A 12506-nucleotide genomic window follows, 5' to 3' on the forward strand; every position below is an offset into this window, starting at 1 on the left:
AAATAGTCCAAGCTAAGAGGATCCTAAAGGAACCGGAGGGAGGGAAGTGGGAAACAGGGTCCCACAGATACCACAAAACCCACCGTAAGATCTGGGGCAGATGGATGACCATGAAAAGGGTGCTTGCTTCCTGGTCTATTAGTCACCAGTCTAGAAATTTGCCATCAGTACCTCCCTTAGAGTGAAATAGAAAACTAGAGTCTATAAGCTCATTTAGTGAGAGAAGAAAGCAGGGATATCAGGCCAGGAAATATGCCCAAGAGGACTCATTAACATCCTGTTCCTGGACCAGCATTTCCCTGGGAGACCATTTCAGCTGAGAAGATAAGTGCCTCTGAACTTAGAGAGGAATAAAGTACAAAGGGTGGGGTCACAGGATGAGAAGACAGAGTAGCCTCCCTCAGGAGAGGGCCCTGGCTCACTCTTGCCCCAGGGACAGTGAGGACAGGCAGGGCAGGGTCTCCCTTGGGCAGCTCTTCCAATATCTACTTCTTCCAGATTCCTGCTGCTTTCATCTTTGCTCCCAGAACCTAGCAAGAGGAAATGAATGTCTGAGCATCTGGACCCAAGAGCGCAGTCTGACAACTGCTCCAGAGCTAGATGGGCTCCCTCCCAAGGAAACTGTGTGACAGAAACAGTTTCTCCTAATTCTCCTAAGGTGGGAGAACAGGAAACCATCTTCTTGCTCCAAAGAAAGGACCCACGGACTGTATTATCTCTCTATGTGTCTACTGCATCTCCAGAGAACACCTGCAGAGGAAAAGAAAGAGCAGGCGGGGCCCTGACACCTACCTTAGTCAGACTCCCCAGACTCTTAACTCAACTTAGCAAAAACTAACCAAATTGGATACTGCTGGAAAAGTTCTATCTTCCTTCCCCATTTCCACAGGCACATCCTTGACCCTCACACAACCCCCAGGGCAGTCTGCATGGTCAGGGAGCTGGGCTTCTCATCACCTCAGGTAAGGACTTTGTCTTCCTTTCAGGGAAGTGTGCAGCCTCTAGGAATGCTGAGTTGAGAAACAGAGCCCAAAGCAGATCCTAAGACTCAAGCTACAGAGTCTTCCAGGTTCTCTAGTGCTTTGGGCTTTGGATTCCTCCCAATTCCCTCTATTCTTGGTGTTTTAAGCACGAAGAGAAATCAGGGAGAATGATGAACGTATCTGGGCTACATCCCAGGCCTGCATATTTGTTTCCTGGTGGAAGTAGCAGTGCTTGCCTTTAGACTCCCATGGGCTTTGCTGGCCTCTGATAAGGCATTTTTGCAACTATATGATAATAAATGCCTCCAAAGTGCCATCTAAGAGCAGATGATACAGCTGTCATATGCTCTAATATCTTTTTACCGTTAAAATCCTGTGGCCTCAGAAGAGATTAGTAGAAACCAGTGAAATGCAAAAATATAGAAGCCACAACATAGGGAAATGATTTAGAGAAAGATGCTTCACTTACAGACTCCCTAACACATGTTCAGAGTTGGCTTTATCAGTCCCGTACCCATGATGCATGACACTGATTTCTGTCAATCTCAGGTCCCTTGTTTCTTCTGGCTTCTCTCTGGTATTGGATACCACACTTCAATAGAGGCTTCCAGAACAGGGACTCTTTCTCCCTGTCCCTGTGACCCTTCAACCCAGTGTGGATACTCTGGCCCTGCAAGAGGGAGAAGGTGCAAGAGAGAGAAGGTAGGATTATTGAGGCTAATTACAACATACAGCACATGCTCTTTGTTGCCTACAACTTTCACCATTTCTCCCAAACACAAACACTCTGCTCATTCTGGGAAGGGCCTTGGCTGCTACTTTTCTGAGTCCTGCCAAGTTCATATTTTACCATGACCTGTTAAAAAGAAAAACAAAAAACAGAAAACTATGCTTGCCATTTATCCTGAAGGTCTATCTCTAAAAGCAACACCATGTCAAACACACCGCCTCCTAGTCTCAGACAGTCTAGAATCCCTTCTCTCTCAGGCACGTGGAGAGTGTGGGGCTGGTCCAGAGAGGCGCCTAAGATGGACACACTTTAGGTCTTCCAACGAGACTTGTGTCTACAGCCTGGAGTGCTGCAAACAAATGTGGGCACAAGTTATATGGTAAAAGAAGTGGAATGTCTTACTGAAATCACATTTCTGTACTTGTTTTAGAATTTCATATTAAAAATAGGTCTATGCAGAACACTAACTGGCTATTTAAATCATTAGTCAAATATTAGTCTTAAAAGATAGATTCAAAACTAATCAAGATCAAGGGTGCCAGAACACTGCTTTACTCTTAGGAGAGACATGATTTCATCTTTCTGAAAAATAGCGTTCAGGTTTGATGTCCTGAATAGTATTTTCATGTAGTCATCTCTTAATGTGTAGCTATTACTATAATGCTTGTTCTCTATTTAGATGGTTTTTGCACCGAGATACAATTAAAAGAGTCAGAAACTCAGAGATCAAAGTTCAAGTCAGTTAGCCGTGGGAAGCACAACACCTCATCTGATGCATGTTGCCATCCTCGGGGGCCTCTGATATTACAAAACTAGGGGACCATCTTAGCAAAACCTCACGGAGAATCCATTTGGTTCCAGGCAAGTAAAGACACAACATAGAATGGAGCGCTGGAATTCCACCCGGGGAAGTGGCTTCATATTGGTGGGGATTCTGAATGACAGTGGTTCTCCTGAGCTGCTGTGTGCCACAGTCGCAGTCCTGTACATGTTGGCCCTGACTAGCAACGGCCTGCTGCTCCTGGTCATCACAGTGGATGCCCGACTCCATGTGCCCATGTACCTCCTGCTCAGGCAGCTCTCGCTCATGGACCTCCTCTTCACATCTGTTGTCACTCCCAAGGCCATCGTGGATTTTCTGCGTGGTGAAAACACCATCTCCTTTGGGGGCTGTGCCCTTCAGCTGTTTCTGGCATTGATGCTGGGCGGTGCAGAGGACCTCCTACTGGCCTTCATGGCCTATGACAGGTATGTGGCCATTTGCCATCCTCTGAACTACATGGTCCTCATGAGGCCCAGGGTCGGCCGGCTTATGATGGCCACATCCTGGATCCTGGCATCCCTCAGTGCCCTTGCATATACCTGGTATGCCATGCACTATCCCTTTTGCAAAGCCCGGAAGATCAGGCACCTGCTCTGTGAGATCCCGCCTCTGCTGAAGTTGGCCTGTGCAGATACCTCCAGATATGAACTCACAGTGTATGTGATGGGTGTCACCTTCCTGATGCCCCCTCTTGTTGCTATCCTTGCCTCCTACACACTAATCCTATTTACTGTGCTCCACATTCCCTCAAATGACGGGCGGCAGAAAGCCCTCATCACCTGCTCTTCCCACCTGACCGTGGTTGGGATGTTCTATGGAGCTGCCACATTCATGTATGTCCAGCCCAGTTCCCTCCACAGCCCCAAGCAGGACAACATCATCTCTGTTTTCTACACAATTGTCACCCCAGCCCTGAACCCCCTCATCTACAGCCTCAGGAATGAGGAGGTCATGGGGGCCTTGAGGAGGGTCCTGGGGAAATACATGCTGCCGACACAGTCTACCATCTAGGAGGAGCTTATGGCTTCCCTCAAAATTCATTCCTCCTCAACATCAGGAGTTTTCTGCTAAGAGTCAAATACTCAGAGTATAAACACCATATTGCAGAATATATCTTTTGGTAGAAAAATGAAGGAATGTACCTTGACTTGTCAAATGATCTTTTAATTCTTCTTTCCAGGGGGTAATTTATAAGGTACGATTCATACTCTATTTAAAATTTACTCTCTATTTGCCCTAGTGGCTTCTGAGTTAAACGGGATTAGGGATTTTCACCAGCTTGGGACCTGACCTCTGACTTTTGGAGTCCAATTGGACAAACATGAGACCAAAGAAAAGAGAGTTTCAAGTGGGAGGCCTAAGCAAGGCCCATACATCAGAGGAGGGGACTTCTATTCACATAGCGTAGCACAAATTCTATGCTAAGTGACCTCGTTAAAAGATCAGGACCAATCTGGTTTTATGCCCAAACTAGTAGCATCACGTTCACTCCTTTTTATAACCATCACCCATTATGGAAACTGCCCCACCTGGATACCCAGTAAGTGTTTTTCGTGTGTGGGGTTTTTTGTTTGTTTATTTGTTTTTGACGTGGGAATATTTTATACTGCCTAAAATTCAGTTGCTACTGAAATGAATAAAATAGAAAATTAAGGCATCTCATAAGCAAGATCCATGGTAAACAACTATGCTTCTTCCTTGTCAACAGATAAACACACAAACAAAACAAAACTGGTTTCCCATTATTTCCAGGCTGTCTTCACACGTCCCTACAATTGCAAAGGGATCATATGATTGCTATGTGTGGATGTGTGAATCTGTGGATGTGTATTTGTGCTGAGAAAGGAGAGGACAACACATAAATTCGTTTTCTAGTAGCTTAAATATGCTGTTCTACTACCATTTGTTTACAAGTCTGGAAATATTTAAACAAAAGCTGGAAGTTGTCTTGAAGCTTCAGAAGATTATGGTTCATCAGAGTGGCACTATTTTAGGGAATGCTTCTTTTTCTGGAAATTGGCTAACACTTTTTCTCTTTTTTTTCAAAAGTAAAACCGCTCTGTTTCTTCTTTGACACTAAAAGAAGTTATTTTAAAAAAATTAATAAGATTAAGAATTCTAGAAATGGACAACAACCAACTAAATTCTCCTTACCCAGGGATAACCACTACACATATTTAGATGTGTTTCCTTCCTTTTTTAGTGCAGGCATGTATTTCACTGAGTTGATATGTACATGTAGGATAGAGATTTTTTTTACTTATTAATGTATAGTGAATCTTTCCCATATTATATGGTGACATATAGAGCAGTGACACAGAGCCTGGGGTCAGTTGTCAGAGTATTGAGATTTGAATTCAATACACCCCCACTTACTTATATAACTTTGAGGATGTTACTCAGCCTCTCTGTACCTAATTCTGTACATCTATAAACTGTAAATTGGCAGTAATAGTAGGACCTACTTTATAGTTGTTGTTGTTGTGAGGATTAAATAAAAGTTAGTAAATACAAATTTAAGTGTAAATATAAGTGTAGTAAATATAAGTGCTTTAGAAGAGCACCTGACGTATAACGAGTACTTAATAAATCTTAACTCCCACTTGAACAAGTAGCCTTCGAAATACTTTCACACGGTGACAATATTACATTATGTGGATGCTTTGTAATAGAATTGGCTATTTCATCACCATTATACGTTTAACATTGGTGGTGGTGGGTGGTGTGTTTGTGTAAAAACAACCATCTTGATCTCTTGTGTGTGACTGATTTTTTCCCCTCAGAATGAGTTCTCATGAATGGGATTAGTAAAACCAAGGTCAAAATCTATTTAACATTCTCAATATAAAAATACAAGTTGATTTTTTTTAAACGTTAAACCTTTTGGATTTTTACCAGCAACATATGTGTACTTAATCCACCACACATTTTTGCATGTTAATTTTAACGTATAAATATCTTTACTAATTTATTAGGTATAATATTTAAATGTACTATTTTAATTTTCATAAATTAACTTTTTTTTTCTTATTGAGTTGTTGGAATTCCTTACAGATTAGGGATACTGATAATTTGTTTTATTTGTGTTAATGACTCTTTTTCCAATTTGTTATTTGACCTTTTGTGTCTCCATGGCAAAAATGTTTAGACTGAGAGGTATTAAAATTATTTGCATAGTGAAATTTATCCATCTTTTCTTTTCTGTTTTCTTTCAGTGATTTTACTGTTAGGATGTAATTTTTCACTTTCTCTTAACTAAACAATTTATAAATTTTATTTTTTCTTAATCATTTCATAATTTGCGTTTAACTTTTTAAATTAATTTCTAATTTATCTTGATATAGTGATGTTTTAACTGTTTTCTAAGTTGTCACTTTCCTAGCAGTATTTTACAGTAATCTTTCCGTTTTCCACTAATTTCTTCTATTTCTTTTATCACATTTTGTGTTCTCATAAATGTGGTATTAAGCTACATTTCTTGGCTATCTCTTCAGTTTCAGCTTAATTCTCTTCTTGACGCTTTCTGAAGATATTTGATTCTCTCATCCACATGTTAAAAACTTATCAATAATTTGATTATCAATATATTCAACTTCTAAATTAATTTGTCATTTGGGCATTTTTTGCAGTGCTCAGCTATGCCTTCCAGAACACAGTGTACTGCTACACTTCCCAAACCCAGTCTCGATTCCTTTCTCGGAATGATGATTTCACACATTCAGTCTGGGCTGAGGATTTTACCCCATATTTCACTTGGAACAGAAAGTGAAGTGTAGGGCAAGAAGGGGAAGGGGAGGTGAAAAAGAGCAGCCCCCATCTTCCCATCTTCACCTGCCTGTATGTGTCTGCACATTCACATCTTGTTTTGCCCTTTTACAACTGTCTATCCAAGGCTGACCCCTCCACTAGTAATTTGGATCCCAATCTCACTCACCTACCAAAGATTTTGCTCCTGCAGAGTCTCTTTAATTTCTTTGATCAGAATCTCTTTAGTCATTTTCTCCCTCTCTTCTGGATCATAACCATAAGGATACAAATATGCTCTGATTATCCCATCATAAAAATCCATGTCCATGACTCCACATGCCCTTCAGATACTGACCCATTTTTTTTTTCAGCTTCTCTTCAGAGAAAAAAAATCTCAAAAGGTATGTCTATGTCCACTTTCTTCTCTGCTCATTTTCTATTCGTATTGTAATCCACAGCCAATCAAGCTCTGGTCTCTTTCCATGGACCTGTTCTTCGTCAAAATCATCACTGATGCTCCAAATAAAATGCTAATTTCTGTTCCCTCTTCCTTCAACCATTCAGCAACATTGGCACAGTTGACCACTCCCTTCCTCTTGAAATTGGTTCTTATCTTGGCTTCTAGATACCAACCACTCTTAGCTTTCCTCCTTCCTCCTTTAACTCTTTTCACCTTATGGAATCCCCTTCTCTTTCTGAATTTGGAAGTTCCCCACGGTACTAATGTGAACTTCTTTTTCTTCTCATTCCATAATTTCTTCCTGAATAATTTCATCTAGTTGCATAGGTTTAAAAGCACATGACTGCTTCCATAAACCACAGACTCATATATCTAATTACCTACTTGCTATGTCTAGTAGGAATTTCAACTAAATCCAAAACGTAAATCTTGATTAGTCCTCCTGATAATCTGTTCTACCCTCATTCTTTTTCATCTAAATCAGTAACATCATCCTTTACACAACTGATCAAACTAAAATTTAAATATAAATATTGTTTTCTCTTTTTGCTTTACTGCCCTGTCAAGTAAATCTTGTTGGCTTCATCTATACAGTACACTCCAAATCCATCACACAGTCCAAAACTGTTCCTGCTTTAGGTTCAATTAGTAGCTATTTTCCTAGCCTATGATGTTTTTTCTGTCAAATCTGCTTGGCTTAGTAGGGACGTTAGTAGGTCCCATCTTAAAAATGTTAACTTCTCGAAGAGGTTACCAAGCTAAGTGGCATGAACCTAAAGCGAATAGCATTATCACACGCTGTGTTTTGTCTCCATTGTGCTTATCATTATGTGAAACTTTCTTATTTATACTTTAGTTTACTTGCTTACTCTCTGTCTCCACCTTCCAAAATGAAAGCTCCATGAGAGCATGAACTATGCTATGTGTGTCTCATAGCTTCTTCTCCATAAAATCTAGGAAAGTATATAACAGTCTCTACAATAACAATGTGAAAAAGTGCATGCATGTGTATATCTTCACTGAAGGAAAAGAGGAATATGCTATGTTCTTAGGTGAAAAGATTTAATATTTTAATTTAAATACCTTAACTTTTGCTAAATATTCTATAAATTCACTGTAATAACCATCAAAATTCTAATGGCATTTTGAAAAGTGGGTTTTGGGGCTGGCCTGGTGGCCCAGAGGTCAAGTTCGCATGCTCTGCTTCAGCAGCCTGGGGTTCGCCGGTTGGGATCCCGGGTGCCGACCTATGCACCGCTTATCAAGGCATGCTGTGGCAGGCGAGCCACATATAAAGTAGAGGAAGATGGACACAGATATTAGCTCAGGGGCAACCTTCCTCAGCAAAAAAGAGAAGAATTGGCGGCAGATGTAAGCTCAGGGCTAATCTTCCTCACACACAAAAAAAAAAATGTAGATTTCAACAAACCGAGGAGTAGAAAGCTTATAAACTATCAAGAAAATTGTGAAATAGAAAGAAAATAAAACTTATGCCCTACCAGCTAAAGCTACAGTAATTGAAATGCAGCTAAACAAGTGCAATAATTGACAAATATGCCAATATGTGTATTGAAATTTAGTATATATTGTGGCAGCATTTGAAATTAAGGGAAAAAGAATGACTTAACATGGCTAAATATTTAGAAAAAAAATGTACCATACTATCTCACATACACAAATTCTTGCAAAAAAAAATTGCAGATATTTTAGGGATCCAGTGGTTAAAAACAAAGTCCAGTGTCAGACTGCCTACCTCAGATTCATGTCCCACTTGTTTCCCAGCATTGACATGGGGCCTTCTAATTGAGTTTCAATGAATGGAATGTGAGCAGATGTGATGTGCTCCTTCTAAGCTACAAAACTGTTCAGTGAACAACTTTTGTCTTCATCTCATGGATATTTGCATGCAGGACGACCTTGAAAACGTCAAATGGCAGAGCTCTCCAGCTTGGGCCCATGTATTTGCCACTCCATCCCTCAACTAGAATTTAATGTTAGTAAAAAAATAAACTTCTACCCTCTAAGCCACTGAGATTTCAGATTTATCTGTTAAGAGTTGGGGGTCAGCAAACATGTCCCTGGGGCTACATCTGAACTGCCTGCTTTTACAAATAAAGTTTTATTGTAACACATTTATTTTTGTATTATCTATGACTGTTTTCCTGCTACAGTGGCAGTGGTGGGTAGTTGTGATGGGGACAGTATGGCCCCAAAAGCCTAATGTTTATTATCTGGTCCTTTATAGAAAAAGTTTTCTGATCTTTATGTTAGAGCAACTAGTGTTACCTTATGTAAAGAAAAACTAGAACTAGCACTAGAACATAACACAGAAGACAATTTTTATTACTTTAGGAGTGAGAAAAGCCTGTCTTAGTAAAAACGAAAATCTGTGTACTCCCCCTAGTTTATTCTCTGCCTTCCTGACTCTTGCCCCCACCACACCTTTACCTGGTTACCTCTTTCATCCTTGAGTTTTAACCTAAAAGTCACCTCCTCAGGAAGGCACTCTGTGTGCTTTCTAAAAATCTATAACTATGTGATTTCATTATTCTGTCCTAGTAATTTTTGCAAAGTTCAATACCGAACTGGCAAATTCAACAGCCTTTTACCAAGACATAAAACTCTGAGACATTTGAGAAATCTTTCCTGGAGGGCCTCTCTTCTCACCACTTCTGACACACCCTTTCTCAGTTTCTCCTTCTCTTTCTCTGATTCTGAATGCTCTGGGCTTGACTGGTTATTCTTCATCCACCTTGAAATGTTGGTAACTCCACGGTTCTGTCTTTGATTCTTTCCCGCTGTCTTTCTCCAAAACCTGGTCTCATCCAGGATTGCACATCAGAGTTACCCTGGGATACCTTTGCAGAACATATGTAGTGCCTCCATCTTTGCTCCCCTTATGATCTGAGTAGGACTAGGTACATGCATTTTAATATAACTCTCTCAAGACTGCAAGGCGTACAATTGGTGTTCTGGTTTAAACCTTTGGCATGCATCCTTGGGTGTGTCAAACTTCACTCTCATTTATTTGCAGTAAACTTCTAAATCTATTTCTCCAGTCCATATTTCTCTCTTAAACTCCAGCTTTATTCATCCATTCAAAATGACGTTTCTTGAGCAACAGCAATGGCTAGTCACTTTATTACAATTGATAATACAGAGATCAACAAGCAGTCAGTCTTTACGCCATGGTATTTAAAGTCTAATGGAGGAGTCAGACATTAAGCAAATAATCATACAATTCATTTATGTAAAGGCCATCCCATTGCCTAAAAAGCAGTGTACAATTTTTAGTGTGCGTAAGAATCACCTGGGGCTTGTTACAAATGAGATCGACTGTCCTAATCCATGCTGTACTGAGAAATATTTTCAAACAGCAACTCAGAGACCATTTCAAATCATGATAGCAAAACTGTGGTCTACATTATAAATGTCTTACCACCAAGGCATAAAATGGTGTTCCAGCCTTCCTTTTCTTACCTTCATCCTCATTTTCCATCACTGTCCAATAAATCCCCAATGTTCAGCATTTTTAGAATTACATGATGGGCAAATTCTTTAGGATTGACTTTGAAGCATTTCTCAATCTAGACTCTCTGTCTTACTTTTCAGCTTTATATCTAACTATTTTCCTGATGTTACACATACTTTTAGAAAAATTCTACCATTTTTTGTTCCTTAACTGTGCTTTATTTTAAATTTCAGAAAGTGTTAAATTTAGAGTTTAAGGTCATGTTAGAAATAAACACTAGGAAGACTTTAATTTTTATGTCTATATCCCCAGCTTCTAGACATGTACCTGGGGTATATTATATATAATATATAATGAATATATTATATTCACAATATTTTATATATAATTATATAATATATTATTATATTATATATTATTATGTGTATTCATCAAATGTATTTTGAATATATATTTGATGAATACATGCAAAAATGAAGGAAATGTTCCATTTGCCAGAAATGTAATCTCGTATTTGTGACACTTTTATTTGTTTATTTGGTTCTTGGTTTGTTTTCTTTAGTTATAGTTGTAGGTCTACTCATCCTAATTTCCTTATTAGCTTGTATGGGCTTAGAGAGTAGAGACTGTTTACTTACCTACCTTTCATTCCTTTCCTTCTTCCCTTCATTCCTCCCTTCCTCCCTCTCTCCCTCCCTCCCTTCCTTTCTTTTTATCCCTTTCCTTTTCTTTCTATATTTCTTTCCTGTGTCTAACAAGGTATCTTGCTTTGAATAGGCAATTTGATGAATTTATCTGAGAAAAGATAGGAGAAGAAAAAAAAAGTGGAGGAATGGGATGAAAATGGGAAAAGTTTACAAGAAAATCACTTCTTTCCACATCTCTGAAATTGTCCTCATAACCATAGATCCCCACTTTCAAAAAGATTTTGTAGTCACTCGCCTGAGAGCACATTTGACATCCTTGTTCCTCAGACTATAAATGATGGGGTTCAGCATGGGTGTCACTGCTGAGTAGAACACAGAGATCATTTTATCCCTTTCATTCATTATCTTGGAGTATGGCCTCATGTAGGCAAATATTCCTGACCCATAGAAGAGGACAACGACAATGAGATGGGAGCCACAGGTGGAGAAGACCTTGAGTCTACTCTCGCCAGACTGCATCTGGATCACAGTGGAGATAATATTCCAGTAGGAGACAAGGATCAGGGAGACAGGAGTGAGCAGGATGAGCACACCCATTACAAAGATGGCCATTTCTGTGCTGTAGGTATCTGCTGAAGCCAGCTTCAGGAGGGCAGGAGGTTCACAAAAAAAATGGTTAATAACATTGTTCCCTCGGTACGGCAGATGCAGTGTGAATATGGTGTCCACCAGAGACCCAAGTGCTCCAATGGCCCAAGACCCGATGGCCAGCTGGACACATACCCAATGTGTCATGATAGTGGAGTAGTGCAGGGGCTTGCAGACAGCCACATACCTGTCATAGGACATCACTGCCAGCAGTGCACCCTCTGTACCCCCAACTAGAAGTAAAACAACTAGCTGTATTGAGCATCCAGCAAAGGAAATGGTTTTCCTCTTTGCCAGAAAGTGGACCAGCACCTGGGGGACTGTGGTAGTGGAAAAACAGAGATCAGCAAAGGATAAGTTTCTGAGAAAAAAGTACATGGGTGTGTGGAGCCTGGAGTCTATGTGAGTGAGCACAATAATAAGCAGATTTCCCAACACAGTCAGCACGTAGAGGATCAGAAAAAGGAAGAAGAGCAAGACTTGTATCTGGGGATCTTGCGAAAGGCCCAGGAAGACAAACTCAGTCACAGAGGTTTGGTTTTCTTCTCCCATGAATATTTACTGCTGTTTATATGTCAGCACCAAGAAAAGAAACACATATTGGTCAGTTATAAAAAAATAACTTAGGTGTTATTAATAAAACTGGGCTATTGATTTCTATCTCCTAACAGCTTTCACCTATCAGAAGACAGAGCTCTCTCTTTGCTCAGTAGTTCTGAAAATTGAAAGCGAGTTCTGATTTTCCCTCTCCTTGAATCTTTTGGTAGCACCAAAGGGGCGGTGCTGTCCTGAATCTGCTGTATGACCAAACCTTGACTGGACTGTGCATAGTCCTGAAAAGACTGGAGCAGAGCTCACAGTGCAGCCTTCCATTTATGTAGATTTGGGAAGCAAACAAATGGACGCCACTTAGATTTTTAAGTTAGATTTTTACGCTGCAAACTGTCTGATAACATTTATGAAGGCTGATTTTTTTCATTATTCTATTTACAAAAT

The 12506-nt window shown here is 39.9% G+C and overlaps 2 protein-coding genes across 2 annotated transcripts; one reads left to right on the top strand and one right to left on the bottom strand.

The window, feature by feature from the left end:
* Positions 1–2596: 2596 nt before the first annotated feature.
* OR2AG1 (olfactory receptor family 2 subfamily AG member 1) lies at positions 2597–3547 on the top strand. The gene has a single exon (NM_001391436.1). The coding sequence runs from the start codon at positions 2597–2599 to the stop codon at positions 3545–3547; it is 951 nt and encodes a 316-aa protein (NP_001378365.1).
* Positions 3548–11132: 7585 nt separating this feature from the next.
* OR2D39 (olfactory receptor family 2 subfamily D member 39) lies at positions 11133–12062 on the bottom strand. Its single transcript, NM_001391437.1, has one exon. It carries the CDS (start codon positions 12060–12062, stop codon positions 11133–11135), a length of 930 nt encoding a protein of 309 aa, NP_001378366.1.
* Positions 12063–12506: the final 444 nt, after the last annotated feature.

Source organism: Equus caballus, chromosome 7 (assembly GCF_041296265.1).
Source record: "Equus caballus isolate H_3958 breed thoroughbred chromosome 7, TB-T2T, whole genome shotgun sequence".
NCBI classification, from domain to species: Eukaryota; Metazoa; Chordata; class Mammalia; order Perissodactyla; family Equidae; genus Equus; species Equus caballus.

Coding starts and splice junctions, on each gene's coding strand:
- OR2AG1 (NM_001391436.1), top strand. CDS start 2,597: ATGGAGCGCTGGAATTCCACCCGGGGAAGTGGCTTCATATTGGTGGGG.
- OR2D39 (NM_001391437.1), bottom strand. CDS start 12,062: ATGGGAGAAGAAAACCAAACCTCTGTGACTGAGTTTGTCTTCCTGGGC.